The 21,334-nt window shown below is 42.4% G+C and overlaps 4 protein-coding genes across 8 annotated transcripts in view; 3 read left to right on the plus strand and 1 right to left on the minus strand.

The window, feature by feature from the left end:
* Nucleotides 1–5,895, plus strand: part of MGAT4A (alpha-1,3-mannosyl-glycoprotein 4-beta-N-acetylglucosaminyltransferase A) — an 85,284-nt gene extending 79,389 nt beyond the window's left edge. For all 5 annotated transcript variants that reach the window (XM_055703387.1, XM_055703388.1, XM_027813427.2 and 2 more), the window contains one exon: nt 71–5,895. In XM_055703387.1, the coding sequence (XP_055559362.1) occupies nt 71–97 (27 nt within the window). In that variant the 3' untranslated portion in view covers nt 98–5,895. The remainder of the gene's footprint in view (nt 1–70) is intronic.
* On the minus strand, nt 5,803–10,353 carry UNC50 (unc-50 inner nuclear membrane RNA binding protein). The gene is made up of 6 exons (XM_055703391.1): nt 10,251–10,353; nt 9,468–9,751; nt 8,847–8,967; nt 6,863–7,002; nt 6,685–6,786; nt 5,803–6,110 (listed from the first exon to the last, which is right to left on the minus strand). Exons 2-6 carry the CDS (start codon nt 9,745–9,747, stop codon nt 5,974–5,976), a joined length of 780 nt encoding a protein of 259 aa, XP_055559366.1. The 5' UTR covers nt 9,748–9,751; nt 10,251–10,353; the 3' UTR covers nt 5,803–5,973.
* Nucleotides 10,354–10,425: 72 nt separating this feature from the next.
* Nucleotides 10,426–13,891, plus strand: LOC102052793 (cytochrome c oxidase assembly factor 5). Its single transcript, XM_055703392.1, has 3 exons — nt 10,426–10,558; nt 10,983–11,066; nt 13,208–13,891. Exons 1-3 carry the CDS (start codon nt 10,457–10,459, stop codon nt 13,247–13,249), a joined length of 228 nt encoding a protein of 75 aa, XP_055559367.1. The 5' UTR covers nt 10,426–10,456; the 3' UTR covers nt 13,250–13,891.
* A 6,834-nt stretch (nt 13,892–20,725) lies between these two features.
* INPP4A (inositol polyphosphate-4-phosphatase type I A) overlaps nt 20,726–21,334 on the plus strand; it is a 131,096-nt gene continuing 130,487 nt past the window's right edge. Inside the window, exon 1 of the mRNA XM_055703341.1 lies at nt 20,726–20,783. The gene's annotated coding sequence lies outside the window, so the exon portion shown is untranslated. The remainder of the gene's footprint in view (nt 20,784–21,334) is intronic.

Consider the following 21,334-nt stretch of genomic DNA (forward strand, 5'->3'; position numbering starts at 1 on the left):
TTACCTCTTATTACTGAGAAATGTACTACCCTAAAACATGACTTCTTTTTTTCTGATTCTCTTATTTCAGATTCATATTAAAAAGATTACAAACTGATCATGGAAATCTGCTTTAGAGGAAAAAGGAAGAATCCTTGAAAACTTTTCCTATAAAATCAGACATCCTTAGGAAGTCACAAATTGAAAATACTGAGCATGCACCTTATTCCAAATTTCTTTCATTTTCACTTGAACTCTACCTCTTGTGAAATCTACTGTAGATGAGAAGATTGTACTTACCCCTTCTTATCTGATCCATCCAGAAACTGATGCTCTACACTGATAACGTTCGTCTGAGGCCTAAGTTGTCCTCCACTTTAATGTGACTTTACCATCTTATGGTTACAGAACCCTGCTACACTTAACCTGTACTATTTTGATAGTATAGTAATATAGAGAAGTTGTACATATTGTTACATTCCTTGAAGAAGAGAAAAAATATAATTATTGCTAAATATGTTTTATGAAGGGGGTACTTTCGGAGTTCCATTTATTTTCTATAACAAGAACCCTCTTTTTTAGACTGTCAGGGATATATATTAAAAATGTTAGGGATATTTAATTTATTAAAATAATTTGAAAAGTACATATTTTTATGCAGTAAAATTTTAAATTGATATAGTTTTTTTTATGAATTCTCTAGTTTAAGTTATCTTTCTACATTTTTCTTTGGAGATGCAAACATAAATTAATACCATACTTCAAATATACTGCCATGTTTAAAAAAACTAGATTAAGTTTCTAAATTATGTAGTTTTGTACACAGAATCTGAATGATGTTCAGAGGCATTAACAGAGTTCTGAAGAGCATTATTCTTTGGGGCTATGAAATTCCACTATGTACAGTTTGTAGCCACATAAAAAGCATGCTGAAATGTCTTGTTTCATATTATGTACTAAATCTGCAGTGATTTTAGATTGAATCCATTGCATTTTAGAAGAATTTTTTCAATTGCAAACAGTTCTTTCTAAAAATCTTTGTAGACATTTCCTAGCCTGGACAGATTCATTTTCTGTACTGAAAAAAAATCATTCTCCAGCTTTGCTTTGGAGTGACAGAGTAGTTACCTTTTATCAGAAGTGTTAAGAGTAGTTAATACATTTGATCTACAGAAGCCTTCTTTTAAAAAGATCAGTTACCACAGCATTTATTTTAGATACATTACAGTCAGTAGTCACGGTTTATTTTTGTTTTCTTCCATTGTTCAAGAAGCAAGGTTTCAGTTTGACTCCTTTAGTGATCGGTGTAGTAACTTGCACTAACTTTTAGTAGGAACTGAGTTTGGCCTCAAGTTACTACCCTGCCTTTTCATTTCAAGGAAAACAACGCTGATCTTAAATGAATCAGAAACTGTGTCAGGAACAGAAAGTGGTTTGGATTAAATCCAGAGCAGAATTGTTGCAGGCAGTACTAATGCTGCGGCTGCTCTGATGCTGCTTAGCTGCTTAGGTGTAAAGACACAGGCATGGGAAGATTTAAGTCATCTAGTTAGAAATGGTCAGGAAGAAGAGAGGCAGAAATTCCTCTCTTTAATAGGAACAAAGTGCCTGATTGACATTGGAAGGGAGGCATCTTCCCTGGCTTGGGGATTCTCAGCTGCGCTGTGAACTAGCCTCCTGGAACTGACATCTCAAAAGCTGGCCCAGTTTTCCCTGGGAGGAAAGAAAAAAACCTCCGTTATCCCCAACACAGAATCATAGAATCGTTTAGGCTGGAAAAGACCTTTGCGATCCATGGTCAGGGCACAGATACACAAAACCTGTTGCGGGGTCCCTGATCTAAATCTTGAATTTGTATCTCCAGGATGAAAGTTCGACTAATAGATTTGGCCTCTTTTTTGTGACATATTTATAAGGATCAGGAGCCTAAACCTGACTGTCCAGCACTGCAAGCCATCACCACTGGGATACAGAGTCTTTTCTTCTGCCTTGTGGGAAAATTGTGTCGTAGCTTTGACAGTTCAGCAATTTTCAAGTTTAAGAGCTTAACTACTTCTACAGACCAGAGTCATTTTGGTTTAGCTGTGCTGTCTATGGACACAGGGAAGCCAAGATTTGTACACAGAGGTGAGACCTTCTGTTTAGATTGACTGGCATTATTTGAAGAAAAGCAGAAAGCTACAAGGCAGGCCTTGTTTACTTTTTTCTGGTTGCATCAGATGGTGTAAATAAAACGTTACTTGGAAAGCTCGTCTTGCCCGTACAGACTGTGGGCATAAGCTAAGCCACTGGCCACATAAATGGAGTTTATTCTTGGATTTAGAAACATGGGTGAATAGGCTCAGAATCCTGTGTGAATCTCGCCTATTGTGGTGCCACAGCCCCATTCGTTAGATGTTTAATGCCATGCCATCAAATTATTGCCATGCAATGGCTTTTTATTACACATTAGCTAGTAAAGGTCTAAGAAAATATTTAGGTTTTCTTCTCAGCTGTGCCTGTGAATGAATGATGCAAGTAATTTAAGCTATAGCTATTTATAACAATTTAGATTGCAGAAATATGTTAGATATTGCAGTTTGTTAATATAAGTAGTTTTGCTGACGGTGACTTGCATCTTTTTCCATGAGTTCAAAAGTTTACTGGTACCACTTATGTAAGTAAGCTGTGTGCTTATTCTCAAAGCACCACTGTTCCTGATGTTTCACAGTGGTTAAGATGAATCATTGCTAATATATTTAAATATATAGAACCCTTACCACATTGACTGCAGGACTCTGGTTAACAGTATATTTTCATTTTCAAAAATGTTGAGATGATACTTATCAAGACAACAAATTAAGTAGTGCTTAGTAAAATATGTGGGGGTTTTTTTGAAGATTGTTGCATTTTTATTACATTGTATTAGCAGGAGTTGGAAATACTCTGGGCTGCTTTAACACTCTAAATGTTCCTGAGCTTATATGCTCTCTAAATAAATGTGCCACATTAAGACAAATTATGTTTTGTAAATTCAGTTACCTTCAGACCTGGTGTAATCGGATAGTTCTGCAGATTTGCTTGGAAATTTTGCTGAGAAATAGAAAAAGCAGGGAAAATATTTCCTATCTAACTATTTCTGCAGACAACTATTTAGGCTTTCTACCTTTCAAATTCCAATCCCCAAGTCAGGCTGAAGTGTTGGAAGTCTCCTTCCTGGAATTATGGTGAAACAACGCTTCAGCTGTTTGGCTCAACAGCCATTGGCTTGGGCACTCTTTATGACTTTGTACACTCCAGAGGGGCTGGTGTCTCTTACACATCTCAGTCCTAAGTTATGGTATTACCACAGGAGTTTCTCAGCATCTTAAACCTGTTACCTGATTTTTTGGAAGATTTTTTCCTACATGCATTTAATTTCAAGTTCTTTTTGTTGTGACCTTAAAAATCACCTCTAGGCCACTGAGTCTTACAGTAATCAAATAATGGAAAATGTATCAAAATATACTGCATTATCCTGTTAGGCTCCTTCTGATGCTGTTAAAGCTTCAGAAAAGCGAACTTTTGTGAAACCAAAGGCGTTAGCAGAAACCTTCATTATCTGGGCAAATTATTCTTATACTGGATGCCAGACCAGCTGGTATGAGTGCTGGCTTTTCTGAGTTGATCAGAATTGCTCTGGACCAAGGAAATACAAGACTGTGAGTATAATCTCGCTTTGCTCGTTCAGTGGGTAGTCCTACTGAAAACGTTGTAAATAATGTGAACAGGATGTGATCGCAAATATCCCAAATAAGCACTTTTTTTTTTTTTTTTTTTTAATTAATAAGAGTTTTTCTAAAGCACTGTATAAGGCTTTGCGCTTTTGCGGACATCTCAACCATGTATTTGCATTGATAGGAAATTCTCCTATAGATACATTTGTTTTTTCTTAGCTGAAACATGGCTTAGAAAAATTCAAATGGATAAATAAATTATTCATGGACCAATAAAAGACTGGACTCTCCTGCTGTATCACCGCTTGTCTGGCTGTTCCAAAAGCAGTTTCTAAATACCTTGAGTCAGTTTAGAGCAAAGCAGTTTATACTTTGCCCATGTGATACACGATTCCTTGAATGGGCTGGAGTGGGGTTAGTCTTTGGCAAAATCAAACAACTGTGTAACATCTCTTCTTCATTTTTTCCAAAGTATATTATAATTTCAGTAATCTTTGGTTTTTTTGTTGGAAACATTTCTGCAGATGAAGTATTGTAGTAATTTGTAATTTGCTTCCAATTTGGAATTATTTTAGTCTTGAGGGGGAAAAGAAGAATTGAATCACTTGAAACTTTGCTCCCCTGAAATTAACCCTAGGTTCAGTATTTGTTCTTACTAGGAAGGATTTATTCTGAAAAAGCTAAAGCAAGTAACTGTAGTAGAAAGGGGAAAAAACCCCTGTGTTTTTAATTCATCTTTACAATCACCAGCATAATGCTGAAAGGCTATTAAACAACTGGTTTTCAGGCTAGCATTGATTGCTGACATAAGAAACACACAGACCTGATGAACTAGTCTTTGAGAGTGTCACTTCCCTGACCTTAGTGGTCCCTTAATGTTTTTGCTGATTTCTGCTGTAAACAGTATGCTGCTAGAACTTGAAGCAGCTTCATTTTGAGAATGACGAAGCCTTCTTTCAAAGGGACAAACTTTGGTATCTCTAAAGGGAAGGTGTGCAGGCCCCGAGTCCTTCATTGATTTCAGTGGTGTCCTGCCACTGGGCACTAAATAGGAAGTTATTTTTACTGTTGAACTGAAGTGGGTGATCACTGGTGCTAGGATTCCTGTTCGGGAAAAGGTGTAGTTAGGCCACAGCTGCCTGCAGGACAGGAGCTCGTGCTGTTAGCCAGCGTGGGAGCAGGTCCTGGCTGGAATCCTTCACCTTCCACGGATCAGCAGTTCAGTGCTTTCCTTGTTAAAAGGGGAACATTGCTCAGCATCTGCTGAGAGGAGGAGACAATTCTCTTCGAGCCTTAACAGTGGCTGAAACACACAGTACTGTAAGATGCACTGCCAGCATATTTGGTATTTTAAGATAAATATAGTTTTTCCTTAGAGATCAAATTCTAGTATTGAAATTAAGTCTTACTGTAACCAGTTTACTCTCGTGTTGTTTGGGAAACTGAATCCTAGTGCTCATGTTTCATACTGAACACTGCTTTGGAAAGTTGTCATCTTCATTTTCCAGAAGATACTGTTTGTGATGGTCAGTTTATCCTCCTGCCTTGTGGACTTTACAGCTGCAGGCATTGCCACAGGCCCACCCTTGTAGCCCAACTAAACTTGTACTCCCCTTCCATGTTCATTGACCCGCCACTCGTAATGGTGGATGTAGTAACACTCACTGGACTTCTAGAGATTGGGTTTAAAAACTTGCTGCTATATTTGGAAACCTGATATGGGTCATGTTAATTGTGCCTTTCATCACTGTTTCTTCTGTGTGCCAGTTGTCCATGTATATTTGAAGTAGTCATTAAAATAAATCTGTTCTCCAAGTTCTTTCATGAAAGGAGGGGACAGTTCTGTATCTCGAGACAGGTAATGTTGCTTTACCGTTGCAACACTCTAAGATCTGTACCTTCACACAGTCCCAAGGCAAGGTATTCCAATATTGTTCTGAAGTAAAACTGCTTTTTGGTGTCACTTAAAACCCTGATAATGTAGAGCTTATGCCAGTATGTGCAAAATATCTGCAGTAAGAGTTATGCTAAATAGACTTGTTGCAGTTAAATTTAAGCTACAGAGATGTACAAGTAAATTGTTTCTAGGAATGTACTGCAAAAGTATTTGAACAGAATTGCTAACATGTTTACTGTTGTAAATATTTTAATAAAAAAGGACACTTCAAACTTTTTTACACAATTATCTACAATAAAGAGAAATTTACAATCATTTACAAAATGTTCTTAACTTTTCCTTTACTGTCAAGACAGCTGAGATAAAAACAAAATAAACATTAGATACATGAAGTCCCGGTTTTTATTTCACTCTGTACTTATAAAAGGAACAAAGCATCTTGGTGAAGTTCCATCCACATGCTAATGAGATCAAATAGAGCATGATGAGAAGTGCAAACGGATACAGAAGAATAGCTGTGTTCTTCAAAAAGGGCAATGCTGAAACAGAAGCAACAATGAAGCAAGCGTAAAAGTAGTGTTCTTTCAAAAAAATGAGCTTTCAGATGGAACGGCCTTGGGGGAAGATGGCAAGGAAACACAGTACTGCTCTGCCAGCCTCCTTAGGAGGGCAGGTCTGTCATCTCTGCTCCACTTGTCCTACCACTATCACAGACTTGAAGAGTACCCGAGTTAATTAGTATAGGTAATACCCTGGGAAACTCTTTTACCTAAAACTGTTAGTCTTAACTCACTACAGAATTTTTATCCAATACAAACATTTTGAAGTGGATTAACAGAGGAACAAGAAAAACAAGTTGTGGCGCTACGGGTTCTAATACAAACAGGGAAGTTGGTATGGTGAAGAATAGAAATTCTTTGGTTATAATGTCCACCCAGCTGATAACAAATAATAGATGGGTAGATTTCTATCACACTTCTTTCACCACAAGGAAAGAATTACTTGAACACCCAGCTGAGCCTCTGCTTTAAACAGACTAAAATAAAATTAATAGACTAAAATCATGCTCTTGGTTTTAGTCAAACAAATAGAAAAGAAGTTGCCGTTACTCACCACTGTATCCTAGGAATGTCACATAGATATAATAGCCGATTGCAATCAGCCATAATGTATTCCCAACAAAATACCCAATCACAGAATCAGATATGATGACATCTGAAAGAGACAGCTGGTCTCAGCGGGTTTGATAGAGCACGATTTTGAAGCAGAGAAAACAAAATATTCTACTTACAGTTGATGAAAAACAGCTGGATAAAATGCAGAATGACAAGAAGTGGATAGAAAGCATTCAGGTGAACATCAAAGGCATATCCCCACTCCACATCATAGTCTCTGTTCTGCTGCTTCACCAAGTATTTATTAGAAATGAACCTACATGGAAAGATGAGAACGTTGTTAATGTGCATCTATAAAGCTGACTGACAAAACACTGATCTGAGATAGTAAGCCGTATGTGATCCTAACCCTCTACCCTGACAAAGTTTCTGCTATCTGGAAGGGAAATACGCGAGAATTATGCAGACCAGGCTACCATTACGATATTTGTGTTAAAACTGTAATCACATCCCTCGCGTTCAAGAGGCAGCTGAAAGAAACAAAATAGATCAGTGCTAGAATTACCAATGCATTTACAAGTTCTCAGGCAGTGTGCCACTTCTGTTTGTGTACAAACAGACATGACTTCAGGAAAGTGCTTGGGCCTCATCAGCACAGCTCGCTGATGGTTTATGTCACCTCTGCAGAAACGGGGCGCTGCACGGACAGGAAGGGCAGGTTAGCACCCTTAAGGTGAGCCCATTCTTACTGAAGAGAAGTGCTAACAGGATGTGCAATGCCTGGTGTTACAGACTAGAGAACAAACCTCACGACTGTGTTTTCTTCAGCTGAAGTTCTGCTGACATCAGAAAATTTATCCCATTTAGAAGAGGAACAAGAAGTCAATACATGCTCAGAAATAAGAAGCTAAGAGGCCTGAGCTTTCAAGGTGGCTTCCTTCGACACACTCTTTGTGCCAAGGGCAGGTCAGAGGCAGAGCCTGGGTTGCAAGGTAAAGCAAGGCAAGAAGGGGTTTAGGCTCGTTAGGAATAAGGGGGTTTTGAGAGAAAAAAAAAAAAAAAGAGGAAAAAAAAAAAGAGGAAAAAAAAAAGAGAAAAAAAAAAAAAAGGGGTGAGCCTGCACTAGAAGAGGGGACTTGAACCAGACTGGAGCCAGGTGACTGGTATTGAGGCCTAAAGGACAGGAAAACCAGCAGATGAATAGTCTTTCTGGTTCAGGAGACTGCATCCAGTGACAAACTGCTGCAGGATGGGCGGAAAGCATTACTCTATGCTCATCCCCCAAGCAATTTATGGGTTGCTGTCCCAGACAGGAGAGTCGGTCAGATGGACCTTTCACTTACCAGCTACAGTTCTTGTATGTGCCTCATCCTGAATTTTGCAACTACAATCGGGAGTTCCTGAGGTTACTGTAAGGAATCCATCCCTTTTCTGATTGGCATCAGTTTAAGGTGTCAGCTCCATTACTAAGGTGTCTTTTAGGTGCCCTTGCTTCCTTAAGTTCTTGGTAAAATAAAAATTCTTTCCTTGGCGCCCTTCCCCTTGCTACAGGGCAGAAGCACTGACCTGTCGTTTCATGGCTGACTTGCTGGTGCAGACACACCTATAAGGTGCTGAGAGGCCTGGGTTATAAACTGACTCGCTATTGCCGCTACGCTTCTGTAAGTCTCTGGATATTATAGGATGAAACTCGCAGCAACTACCACCAAAGCAACAAAGCCAACATGCATGGGATAGAGCAGACATTGCTTGTAGTGCAAATAGCTAAAAACTTCAGCAAGAAGCATGGGTCAATTATATACTGCTCTATTTAAACCTAATTATCCTCAGGTTTACATTACTTAAGCTGTTCAATCAAAATAAGGAATGAAGAATTCTGATCACCACTTTTTTTTTTAGCATTATTGGTGAAGATTAACCAGCTCAAGAAAGAAAACAATCTGAAATGTACATCATAACACAGGCTTTCTAACATTCGTCTTTTCCAGGAAAAGACATGCTCATTTTTACAGCAACGTTTTGAAACAACAGCACAAAACCTATAATCAATACATACTTTTTAATTTTGACCCAAACAGAGAAGCAAGTTCTTGCAAACAGCAGAGGACTGTCTGTGTCCAAACAGCAACGCTAAGCTCAGTTTCAGACATCATGACTTACCACATTAGAGTTGCAATCAGGAGGCCAACGCCTACGCAGTCTATGAATACAACCCAAAGTAGCAGCTTTATTGTTTCAAAAAAACCCATGTCCAGCACAAATCCAAATCCCACAGTAGACACTGAAAGGAAAAAAAGATTATTAAAGTTAGCTGTTGAAAAGAAAGCATGAGCTCTTAACGTCCCAATAATACTTACTGCATTTGCAGCTCAGTCCAAAAATTACGAGACATTTTGTTTATAGCTTAATTCTGCAATATACAGAAACTCACTAGGGCTTTTATCATAAAAACAGTATTTTATCTGTAACATTCGGATAAACAAAATGTTCAGTATTTTTTAACTAAAGCGTTGCTGTGCAGCATGGGGTTTTATTCCTGTCCATAAAGTTACAGGGAATGACACAGTTTGAAATGTAACAGAAAATTAGTTGCAGTAGAGAGACAATTCAAGACTGCATGGTATTATTCATACCTCCTCTGTTTTCTAATGCCCACCTTAGCTTCCAAATGGTTAGGTCATTTTCTACTTCAATTAAAAGACAATCCATATAGACTGGTCCTTTTTGTGTGTGTGTTGTCAGAAGGGCCACGAGTGTCCATGCCTATTTCCCCGCACTCACCACAGAGCCAGATACTGAGGAGCACCAGGAAAGCCGGATCATCTCTCGCCCACTGGTCCTTGGTCTGTTTCCTGTAGTGAAAGTTCCTATAGACCCTCTGTGGCGATACGAAGAGGTATAGCATCTGCCAAAGGGCAAACTCAAAGTCCATCTGTCGGAAGTGGAGGAGCCTCCGCAGGTACTTGTAGCGTTTTGCCCCGGCCGTGTGCCTCGCAGCATCCCTGGGGCTCAGCACACCGTTGCCCTGGCTCCGGGAATTAAGCGAAGTGGTCGGCAGCATTTTGCTGGAACGGGAATTTCAGAAGATGCGTTTGGTTTCGCACGTAACGCGGGATAAAAGCAAAAAAAGCAGGCCGCACCGGCGCCCCCCGGCTCGCAGAAAACACGCCCGAGTGTACTTGCGCGTCTGCGGGCTCGGCCCAGGCAGTGCGGGTGCGGGGCGGCAGCGGGGGAGGCCCCAGGCCGGCGCCCCCCCGGCCCAGGCCCCCCCCCGCAGAGGTGAACCAAGGCGCTGAGGGCCGGTGGGCGCAGCCAGGGCCGGGTTACCGGCCTCCCCGGGTCGCTGTTGAGCGCCCCCGCCGGCCCTGCGCCGCCCGAGTCGACCCCCGCCCCGCAAACAGCCACCGCCTGCCCGCTCGCCCGGCGGGCCCCGCACCTCAGCACCGGGGCGGGAGGTGCCCAGCCCCGCCCCACCCCCCTCCCCTTCCCCGCAGCAGCCAGGCTCGCGCCGCCGGGCCCCGCACCGCTCGCCCCCCTGCGGGCGGAGACAGGACGGGGCCTCACCTGCCGCCCCGGCTCGCGGCGCGACCCCCGCCACACCCGCCGCCGCCCGCCGCCCTTCCGGCAACGTCCCCGGCGCAGCCGCCCCGCCCCGCCCCTTCCTGGAGCCGCCGGAAGCGTTGCCGGGGCTCCGGGCCGCAAGATGGCGGCTGCTGCCTGTTGCGGCGTGTGGGCGGGCCGCAGCGAGGCGTAGAGCCGGCCCGGCCGCCATGCCCAAGTACTACGAGGAGAAGGAGGAGGACGGGCGGGCCTGCGGGGGGGTGCGGGAGGACCTGCGGCAGTGCCTGCTGGACAGCCCCTGCGTCCTGCAGGTGAGCGCTGCTGCCCTCCCGGGACGAGCCCCGCCGCCCTCGGCCCCGCCGTCGCTGCCGTTGAGCCCTGAGGGACGGCGCCCCGAGGGGCCAGGCCGCAGGCGGCCGCCGTGTGAGCCGGCCCCCGCCGCGCCCGCGGCCTTCCCAGGCGTAGGGGCCGGCTTCTGGCGGGGGGAGCTGCTGCCGGGCCCGGGGGGAGGCGGCCTTCCTCTGGCGTGAGCCCGCCCGCGGCGGGGGGGTGTTCTGTCGCGCCTTTCGAGCCTGCCAATTCCTGTTTTAAGCGGGTTAAGCGATTTAAGAGGAAAGAGCGAGTTACCGTACCGTAGCAAAACCCCGAGCAGGCCTTGTCTGAAGTATTTTAATGTCTCTCCGACAAGCTGCAGAAATCCATTAAGTTTTTGATCTTTTATTTTCCATCTAACAGGAGAACAAAAGCCCTAAACAATGCCTGAGGGAAGGACACTGTAGGAGTTTGCAAATGACGTTTTTTGCATGCAAAAGATCGATGGTAAGTGTTTGTGGTGTGTTTGCTGTTAGCAGCCTGAATTCTTGCTGTCCTTTTCCGTTTTCTGAAGACCACTTTAATTCAGTAAAGCTGGGGTCGGTCAAGCAGAACAGGTCTTGCCTCTGAATTTAGTACGCTCCTTTTCATGAAGGAAAAACAGAGTTGCAGAGTATGAAAAAGATGGGGAAAATGTATATTTGGATTGAATTAGGCTTAGAATGTGACATGAGGTGGACCCCACCCCACCCCCTATTTTAATACTTGTTTTGGTAAAGCTTTGGTTTAAACAGTATCCGTAGATCAGTAATTGTGCGAGAAGATACTGATAAGCTAATTTTTGTCAGTGGAGCCATTGGAAGAGGTGTGTGTAGAGAACTTCTAGTTGAAAAGGATATTCTGTTAAAAAAAGCGACTTTCACTCTTGAACCAGGCTCTTGCGTTCAGGTTGTGCTGTCATTGATTTTCTTGGAGGACTTGAATTCATGATCGGTAACACTTTTGGGAGTTCTTATATAGTGAGCTATCAAGTATGATAGCAAGAAGTCAGTTTTAAAAACGTAGTTAAAGTTTCTCTCATGATGGGAGTTCCTTGTCCAGAAACATCTTGTGTTACTCTGGCATTTAAAAAAGGAGTTAAGGTGTGGTAAAGATGGTATCAAAACTTTCTAAGCATGGGTAGTGCAGGGCTCGTTTTATTTTAGCAAATGTGATTACAAAATGAAGAATATACAGCTGAAACTGAACCTAAAATTTTTCTTCCATTCTGCGTGATTTAAGTCACAGTAGCTTTTTGTACCTCTCCTTTATGAACTGTATTAATCCATAAAGTGACAAAAAATTAGTTCTGTGGACAGGAAAAAAATGCTATGTACTTAGTGCTTGAAGTACCTATTTGACCCTGCAATAGCAATATAGGTGTCTCCAGATGATGTGCCTGTCTTTCTGCCAGTAGGTTCTTAAAGGAGCCTGATGAAACTGAGTTTCTAGCTAATTGTCAGCAGTCATGTGGGAAGAGGCCTGGCTCTTGCATGTCTCTATTTAACTGCCCCAAATTCTAAGGCTGATAAGTGATATTTTTCTGGTCCTGTTAACTCCGTAAATTTCAAGAATTGTGCTCTGCCAAATTTGTTATTTGGTGTAATAGTGAGGCTTGAAGAGTATCCAAAACCAAGTTAAACACTAAATGCAGATATAGTTTACAATATGCTAAAGTCATTACAGGTTTTGCCTAGATACTGTTTTGTGTGCAAGGAAATACAGTGTCTTAGCATAGGAGTAAACTTTAGTACACTTTAAAGTAGGTACAAGTTTGAAATGGAAGCTGCTTGGTTGTTGGACAACCTGTGTCATTGTGTAGTTCAGTTATTTAAAGATTTTGCGACTGTTCTGAGTTCTGAAAGAGGCTTAGTTAATGGAGGTAGAAGATACCTCCTCAATCTAATACCTGAATTGCAATCTGTAACTGCTATCTTCAAGACTGACTTATCTAAATTCAGAAGAATTCTCTTAAGATTTGAAGTATCTTTTTCTGCTGCACTGAGAAAGAACTTGCAATTTAGCTTCTGTAAGTGTTGCACTGTAGCTTTTATTGTAGCTTTTATTGTAGCTGTACTGTAATTTTTTGCCTTTCATTAAATGCTTTTTTGTAACAGCCAAGAATAAACCTGCAGATTTTACAAGCTGAATATTATTTCAGGCTTTATTTCTTTTTTTACCAGAAACTTCTTGTATTTAGTTATCACTGTCCTCACTGACATTTGCAGTGACTCCCACTTCAACCCAATCTGAATTTTCCTCCTTCAGCTTACCAGTTAAGTTTGGAAAACCAGATCTAAGCAGATTTACACTACCTTGTTTTCATGTGTTCCTTGCCATGCTGTTCTGTCATTTGTGTTATCACGCTGTTTATTTTAGAATGCACAGGATGCTTATCACATATTTTGTGTGATACTTAAAATAATACAAAGTCTGTTTCATTGGAAGAACCCTGTGGTCTGTTTGCTACATCACTAATTTTCTTTACAGTGGTTTCTGCTTTATTCTCTGCTTTCTTCTGATGTTTCAAGGGGCCAAGATAGCACAAGCACTCTAAAGTGTTTCTTTTGCAAAATATATGTTTTTAATATACTGACTTCAATTTTCAGTTGGATACCAGAGCAAGATTCAGAGGAAGGAAGGGGTACTGAAGTCCTCGTGGAGACTCAGCCATGGGAAGTCAGGGTTCATCAGCACTTTAAGCAAAACGGAGACTAAAGTAAGAAGATTGTATCTGCTGCATCCTTTCATGCAGGTTTTTTGTGGAAGGTGTCTACTATATCTGCTCCTGAGTATTCCAATAGATTGACCTGGATATGCATTTAAATGTTAAAAAGATGAGCATAAACTGCAAGTTCTGGCCAAAATGGATATTTGTCATGCACTTGCAATAAAATACATAAAATCCAGAATAAGCTGCAGAAGGTTTTTGAAGTGAAGTTGCCTTTTGTGATTCTACTAATTCTGATCATGTTTTAATATTACAAATAATACAAGACACAGAAGTGGGAGTTTACTTGACTGGTATCCCAGAGGGTACCTCAGGATTTTTCAGAGGTGAGGAGTTGACCAAGGTTGTGAAATCTCTGTGCAAGCTGCTTCCTCCCCAGTAGGTTTGTTACCCAATAAACCTGCAGTAGTAGGAGTGGTGATGTTTTTGCAGTCCCACATATACAAGGCTGGCGTCTCTTTCCTTTTACTACAGATTCCATGTAATGTGATGATTGATGTACATGGTTATTAGTACAGTCTAGGCTTGTTGGACATCTAGATTAAAATTTGGTTACTCTAAATTGAAAGTTGTCTGATTTATCGTTCGGTAATTGGTCTTCTTGTTGTTTTGACACAAGTGCAAGAGAACTACAGAATTATTCTAGTCAGTGACTTGAAAGCTGTATGCCTGGATTGTGTATCTTTGGATGGGTGAAAGGTGTTCCTTAGGCTAACGGTTAAGGAGACCATGGCCACTTTTACTGGGTTTTGGAAGTATTTGCAACAGTATTTAAGCCACTCTGAGATGACCCGGAATGAGTCTGCATTTCTGCATTATTTTCCAAGCAAGTGTCTAAATACTAATCCAAACATAAGTACAAGTGAGGGATGATGATCTGGACTTAATTGTGTTTATGGGAAGACGTGTTCTACAAATTTACTTTGTGAGCATTTTTCTTGGTGTTACTTTCTGAATTCTATGATTTGCTTTATGGATGTAAAAGTTTCAAATTTCCCTCCATATTCATATAAATGGTAACTAGTTTCTGCTACTTGCTCTTCCTTTAGAATTCTTTGTGCTTAGTCAAATGTTATTGTAGTTTCATAAGTTATAAAACAGCTGCAGTGAAAAAGTGAAGAAATTAATAGAGGAAAATACTGTTTTGCTTTCCTTTGATCGAGGATGACTGTGGCAGATCTGTCTGCAGCCATGACAGTGTTCTTTGAGACCTACATAGTAACAATTATCAATTAGTGTCTTGCCTCACCTTGTTAAGGAAGTGGGAGTTGTGGGGGTAACAAGCATTAAATAGTGCTTAAGCCATGACTATGGTTGATATGTGCTGGTTCTGTGTAAGGATTTGTTTCTGAAGAGTATTTCTCTTTCCTTCCTTCAGTGTCTTTATCTCCTTCCTTCTCTGTCTTTTGAAGCCTTTAAGAAATAAATGGTAGTGCAACTCTTATATGTGGAAACAAATAACTTCAGACAAGGTGATCAGAAACAAGATCAGGAAATAGCGAGAGGTGAGAGAGTCATAATAATTTCTTTTCTTGGCTAAGCTTATAGCCATGTGACTGATTTAAATTTCATCTGAACAGATGCTCGCAACATTTATTGTTTGTAAAACTGATGACTTCAGTGAATGAGTGCATGTTTATTGTTTCTGTCTGTCTTAAGCAACTGCTCTGTGATCAAAGTATGTTTATATTCATTGTATGTGTATTATTTTTGCGATTGTAAATCAACACAGATTTCACATTTTCATGTCCGTTGATCGTGTAAAAGCTAGTTTCTTTGTTGAAGTGCTGTAAACATCCTTTTGTTTTCTGCAGCCTAATTTCTCTATTATATCTTTACGTATGCTAATATTGATGTCTATGAGAATATTCTTAGCTTAGCATTCTAATTTCAAAGTACTACTCACAAGCTTTCTCCATGGGGGGAAGAAAAAATAAAAATGGGAGTAAAACCAAATTCAAAGCCACTTGACATGCAATTAAATGTCAGTTAGAGAGAAGAGTGGGAATGGTGTGTGGGTTTGGTAGTCAGGGACACTTCTGTGGTCTATCCTGCCTTAGTGGACTGTGGGCTTGATCGTTCAGGTGATCTGTTCCTTTTTCAGGTGTAATCACACAGCCTCACCTAATGGTGTTGCAGCAACTCCTTTTGGAAAGGAACAGACAACTAGTTAAAGTTATTTTTAGTAATTGGCTTTATCTAGTGGAGATCAAGTGTTAAAATTAAACACAGTGTTTGCTGTTGGACATTTAAGGATTTAATAATTGATTTAACAGAATACATGTATTATTTGAGCAAATAGAATCTTAGTGTTGAAACTTCCTAAGGGTTCACTAGGCTATCCAGGACAGTATAAAAATACATATAATATGTATCAAAATACTGACTTGCTTGAGAGACTCTCATTGTTCAAGTCCAGTATTGTGTAACATAATATTCTGTCTAAAAAGGACTATATAATTGCCTTGGGATTTTGAGTACTGTCCTGCTTGAGAGCTATGAATGTTTCTTGTGTGAAAAAGAATTTGTTTTGTTAATGGAAAGCCCTAGGTACTATGAATTTGTGTATTATAATTTTGGCATTTTTCCTAATGCACAAAATGTTTTTATTTGAATGTGTTGATATTTTTAAGTCTCACACCTTGTGCTATATCACTGGCTTTTGTTAAAAAAAATACATATATATTTCTAGACTATGGTAGATTTTGTAAGACTGAACATGCAATGTATTTGAATCTGTGAAATTGAACTGCTGAGGACAAAAGGTTGAATCGTGCCAAAAGGCTCTTGCTGGTTTTAGGATCACAAATATATGCATTGCTAATAATAATTCATGTTAAGTACAGGGTGCAGTCTGCAAAAACCTTTCACTGCTGCTCTCACTTCTCCCATTTGTTTAAATCGTGGCAGAGTCAAAGGGTGCTGAATGCTGTTGAGATTCACGTTGCAGACTGTGGCGCTGTCAGCATTAGGACCTGTCTGTGTTACTACATGTAGTTTCATCACCTAACATGTTCTCTCCGTGGTCCACTCCTACAAACACGTTTCTACTTACATAGCTGTAAATGCATGTTGTAGAACTACTGGCGTGCTTATTGTGATAAAAAATAGGCCATAGTCATTTACTCTGGTTTAAAATTTTTTTTGGTCCTTAACTTTATTCTTTCATTACGAGCTATAAGCATGTAGTTTAAGCAGAATCTATTTAAAGACCCATGTGTAGGTATATTAAAAAGTGAAAGTGGTTGGTGTTTAACAAGTATGCATGCATTTATTATTTAAGTTATACCTCTTAAAAGGAAAGACAGAACATCCATTTAAAAAAAAATACTTTTGAAAGCTTTTCTGCTTTTGGAATGTGTGCATTTGTATTACAAAGAACTTCATTATTCCCTGGTTGGCATAAGAAATTGGTTGTGTATTCTCTCTTCACTTTTAAGTCTCTGGGGAGGAGCTGGTTGGATGATAATGGTTTTTTCCAAAGCAAACTTTAAAAATTACTATTATTTTGGTGGAAGCCTGGAACAAACTAGGCTGACACCTGCTCTTCAGGAGAGGGCTAAGTGTCACAAAATGTAGGTGGCAAGCAGGATCCATTTAAGCCTTTGGTTGGAAAACTTAGAACAGTAGCAGCTTTGTTGGCATGAAGAATTTCACAAGTACTCAGGCTGCCTTGTCACTTGGTGTGTGGTCATTTAGGATACGCGTGTGTGTTCTAAATACATATCTTGTTGTCTAAAGCTGAGGGGCATGGCAGTTCAGTTTCTGTCATAAACTGTAGTTGACAGTGTGGTAACCAGAAGCCTTAAGATCCTTTCTCCTTTTTCTTCCAAATGTTCATGCTGAATTATCTGTCTCTGGATGGCTTTGCTGCAGGTATCTTCAGAAAATTATTAACCAGTTATTTCTGTAAGTGGTATGCCTCACAATGTCTTGGTTGACGCTCTGTAGAAGAAAATTCTGTAAACATGGAGAGCAGCTTCTTGACATAGACTCTGCTTTATTTTCAGGTTGTACAGTAGGCTGATTAATAATGCCCTTAAACACTGAAAGGAGAAGAAGCAACAAGATTGGCATTTTAATAGCTCCTTAAGGATGTCAGTATCAGGTGATATATTTCAAGTAATAATTATTTTAATAGATAAACATTGAAATAATATTTTTATGTCAAGCTGAGGTGTGTTTGCCCTGATGAAAGCTTTCACGTGCCGTGCTCTTTCTTTGCCTGTAGGTCCTAATGGGCTGCAGTGAAATGGAAGGGGATAATTTCTTAAAAGATTTTTAGTAACAGAGGAAAGGATACAAGCTAATCTCTGTGATTTAGAACAAGATACCCAAACCTATTTTTGCAATATCGCTATTGTTAGTTTAAAAGGAGCTAGGGAAAAGAAGCGAATATAGAAATTGGCTGGTAATTCCTGAGTTCTAATGCTAAACTTTGTTACTGTAAAATTGTATTGTGTTGTCCTTCATTATCATGAAGGATGAGGAATACAGATGCTTTCTATCAATATATGGCAGGAATTTTTGAGGCTTTTTTGGTGGAGGAAGTTTTGAAGTCGTTCTTGTACACAGGTCACACAGGTCTAATAATTTGTTATTATTGCTATTGCTGGTCTCAGGCTTTTGGTTCTGTATCACCTGTCCCTCTGTCTTGGCTATAGCAGGATGTTTTTTTAAATCTGAGTGGGAAGAAATCTGTTACAGGTTGTTGGATTGCTGGCATACTGAGGAATATGAGGGTGAATAGACAGTGTGCTGAGGGGTTCGATAATCAGATGGGTAAATTTTTGCATTACTTAATATAAAGGCAGAGACCGCATAAAGCCCTTTATTGACTGAGACTGGACATCTGGTGGAGTGTCCCTGCTTTATATTAGCAGTTAAGGTAAGACAGGGTAAGGCAGTTTGACACCCTTTGTCTAGTCTGACCTCCTGTGAAGGTTTTTATGCTAGAGGAAGGTGTTAGCCCTTGGAAAGGGCATAAAATGTAATTGTTTTCTTTTGTTAGTATATTTCAGCAGCTAGTAATCTTCTGTTAAAAGCGCGTGTCTGTCTTGTGATTAGAATTTGACTTCAGCTTTCACTAACAGAAGAAGGGGAAGGGATTGCTCTGCAAGACAGGTCAGCAGTATCTTGTATTTTCCTGCTGGGTATGCATTTAAAACTAAAAAATAATAATGAAATAAAAATAAAAATGTGTGTCTAATATTTTTTGATTAAATGTATAGATTGACTTCCTAAAATCTTGTGTTATGCCTGTCTTCCTTAGTCCCCTCACAAATTTGTAATCTTCTTTTAAGGACATAACCCCCTGTTACGTTTTTTTTTTCAGTGATCTACATATAGGTAAAATCTCCTCTTTCTTTGTACACTGTTGACTGTGCTTCCAAGATGCATGTCACACTTTGACAAAGCATTAAGTTGGGATCTTGTCTTCAGTTCTTTATCCATTATGACTCCAGAGCCTTTCCTGGAGTCAGTAGTTTTTCACTTTGCTGTTTTCCAAGTGTTCAAGGTATGGCTTTTTGTTCTTTTCCTGGATTTATAACCTGAGATTTGGCGACAAAAAAAATAATTTTTTAACATAATGCTTTATCAGCTGGTCCCGATTGTTTTGTTTACCACAGTGCCAGCTTTTGTGTTGTCCGCAAATACAATCAGCAGTGAATTTATACATGCTTCCACATCTTTGAGGAAGATGTTGAATCTGCTTATACCTGGTAATGGTCCCAGGGCAGTTCTTCGAGTATCTCTACTCCAAAACAACTCCCCTCTGACAGTTTTTGAGGTTTGTTGCGTAGGTTTTCTTAAATCAAACAAATCTATAATCTTACAAGAAAATCAGGTAAATTAAAAACCTGCCTTCCCTATGCATTTGTGCCCCACTGGCTTTTCTCTTACTTTGCCCTGGGTAACTCTCAGTGCTCTGCCTATAAATAATGTGGTTCTCCGCATCTTCCTTCAATGCTGGGGCAATGTACACGCCCTTCCCATCCGTTGGGTTTTGGTGCTGTTTTGATTCACTGATGCTACGTGAACATCAGTAGTAAACATTGTTCTTTCAGGATCCCTGGTGGGGAGTTGTCCAAGCCTGTTGTCTTTAAAAGGCTGTGGTTTGATTGATGATGATGAACGTTGTCATCAGCTACAAATAAACTACAGTGTTTAATGTGCTTAATGCTGTCAAGCTCTGTATTAAAATTGAAGGGTGCTAGTGACAGTGTCTGCTTGCTTTCTAGCCAAGTATTTTTATGAGGATGGCTTTCAGCTTGCACAGTATGTAAAGGAACTCCTATTTTGTCTCCATTTTGTTTAAAAACACGGCATGGTTCATTAACTTTGTGCTAAACTATGACCAAAGATAAATGTTAAAAACAGCTTATGGTTCTGTGTGATTTTGAAGCAGAAGTGCTTGCATGGAATTTCACCAATGACAGGTGGCAGAAAAGTGAAAAATTAAAGCTGCATCGCCTGGCTTTTCCACCCAAATTCGGATCATATTGAAGATTTGAGCTGGCAGCTCCCAGCATTGGGGAAGTGCAACAGGCCAATTAAAATTCTTGCACTAGAGCGGTGCTGGGGCTGGCTCGGCTGGTACTTGGCAGCAGTCCTGCAGGTCATGCGCGGCTGGCTGGAGGAATCCAAAGGAGCGTGTCTGTGTGCGCCTGGTAATATCCCACTGCAGTGTGTTTGTGGCACGTGGGAGCCCCTCCTACCTCCTGGGAGTTCTCACAGCGTAGCTTGTGAGTAACCTGTCGTCGTCTTGGTGTTTGTGCACCGTGCGAAAAATAATGGAATGAGCCAGAGGCGGGCGGTGCCCTCTTCTTACTTTCTTTCAAATGACACCGGAGACGGCTGGAGCAAGTTAAATCCCCCCCGGATAGCAATGGTGTAGAAATGAAGCGAAGGGGCCCAGACTCGGGCTGTACAGCAGTTTCAAGAGATGTAGCGGGCTGAGCCCGCTGCGGTGCAGCCCCCGAGGGGGCGCGGGTGCGGGTGAGCGGAGGAAGCGCGCTGTTAGAAAAGGGAAAAACACGGCGGGCACCGCGCGGGGTACGGCTGAAACTTCATGGCCGCGGTGGGGGCGCGTCCCGCAGCCGTGACGTTCTCCTTCTCGGGGTCCGCGGGTCCTGCCGGCAGACGGGGATAGGGGCGACGCCCGGCCTCCGTCTCGGGGGTCCCCGCAGCCGGCGGTGGCGGCGCACGCAGAAGCGGGGGCCGGCCTCGGTAACGGCAGGCGTGCTGGAAGCCGGCGGCGCCCAGCCCCGGCGGGAGGGCCGTGCCGCTGCCACCCTCCCTGCCCGCCCCCCGCGGCGCGGCGCGGAGGGGCGGGGCGGGGCCGCCGCTCCCGGTGCCGTCACGAGCGGGCGGGCGCCGGCGCGCAACGGGCCGCCGGCGTGCGGGGCCGGGGGCTGCCGCGGGGCGGGGCCCGGCGAGCCGGGGCGGCGGAGGTGAGCGAGGGGCAGCCGGGGGGCTCCGGCCGGGGGCTGCCGCGCCGCGCCGCGCTGCGCTGCGAGGAGGGGGCCGGAGCGGGAGGGAGCGCGGCGGGGGCCGGGGCCGGCGGGGCTCTCAAGGCCGAGGCGGGGAGCGCCGCTGACAGCGCGCGGGGGGGCGGCCGTTGGGCGGGGGGCGCCGCCGCTGGGGGCGTCCCGGGCGCGCACCGCCGAGCCCCCATCTTGGGGCGGCCCCGGCCCCCGCTGTGCGTCGTGCCGTCGCGCGGTCTCGGCCATCGCTGTGGTGGCTTTGTCGGGGGGCGCCAGGGGGCTGCGGCTGCGGCCTCGCCGCCGGTGAAGGTGCGTCCTGAGCCCCCGCCTGAGCCGGGCCGGGCCCGGCCGCCGTGTGTGAGGCGGGGCGCACGGACAGCGGTCTCGGGAGGAGATGCGAGAGGGAGACGTCAAAAAAAAAACCAAAAAAAAAAAGAAAAAAGGCGAAGGGATGATGTTGCTTTTAATATGTGATTCGGGGGGCTGTGTGCTTGAAAGCTCCTGTGCGGTCCCGCGCC

The sequence above is a fragment of the Falco cherrug genome, chromosome 2 (genome assembly GCF_023634085.1).
Source record: "Falco cherrug isolate bFalChe1 chromosome 2, bFalChe1.pri, whole genome shotgun sequence".
Lineage (NCBI taxonomy): Eukaryota > Metazoa > Chordata > Aves > Falconiformes > Falconidae > Falco > Falco cherrug.

Excerpts from the sequence above, each read along its gene's own strand:
- LOC102052793 (XM_055703392.1), top strand. The coding sequence starts at position 10,457 with ATGCCCAAGTACTACGAGGAGAAGGAGGAGGACGGGCGGGCCTGCGGG. Across the intron at positions 10,559-10,982 it reads ACAGCCCCTGCGTCCTGCAG|GAGAACAAAAGCCCTAAACA; the intron begins GTGAGCGCTGCT and ends TCCATCTAACAG. Across the intron at positions 11,067-13,207 it reads TTGCATGCAAAAGATCGATG|TTGGATACCAGAGCAAGATT; the intron begins GTAAGTGTTTGT and ends TTCAATTTTCAG.
- UNC50 (XM_055703391.1), bottom strand. The coding sequence starts at position 9,747 with ATGCTGCCGACCACTTCGCTTAATTCCCGGAGCCAGGGCAACGGTGTG. Across the intron at positions 6,787-6,862 it reads CCAGCTGTTTTTCATCAACT|ATGTCATCATATCTGATTCT; the intron begins GTAAGTAGAATA and ends TGTCTCTTTCAG. Across the intron at positions 6,111-6,684 it reads GACATTCCTAGGATACAGTG|CATTGCCCTTTTTGAAGAAC; the intron begins GTGAGTAACGGC and ends CTTCTGTTTCAG.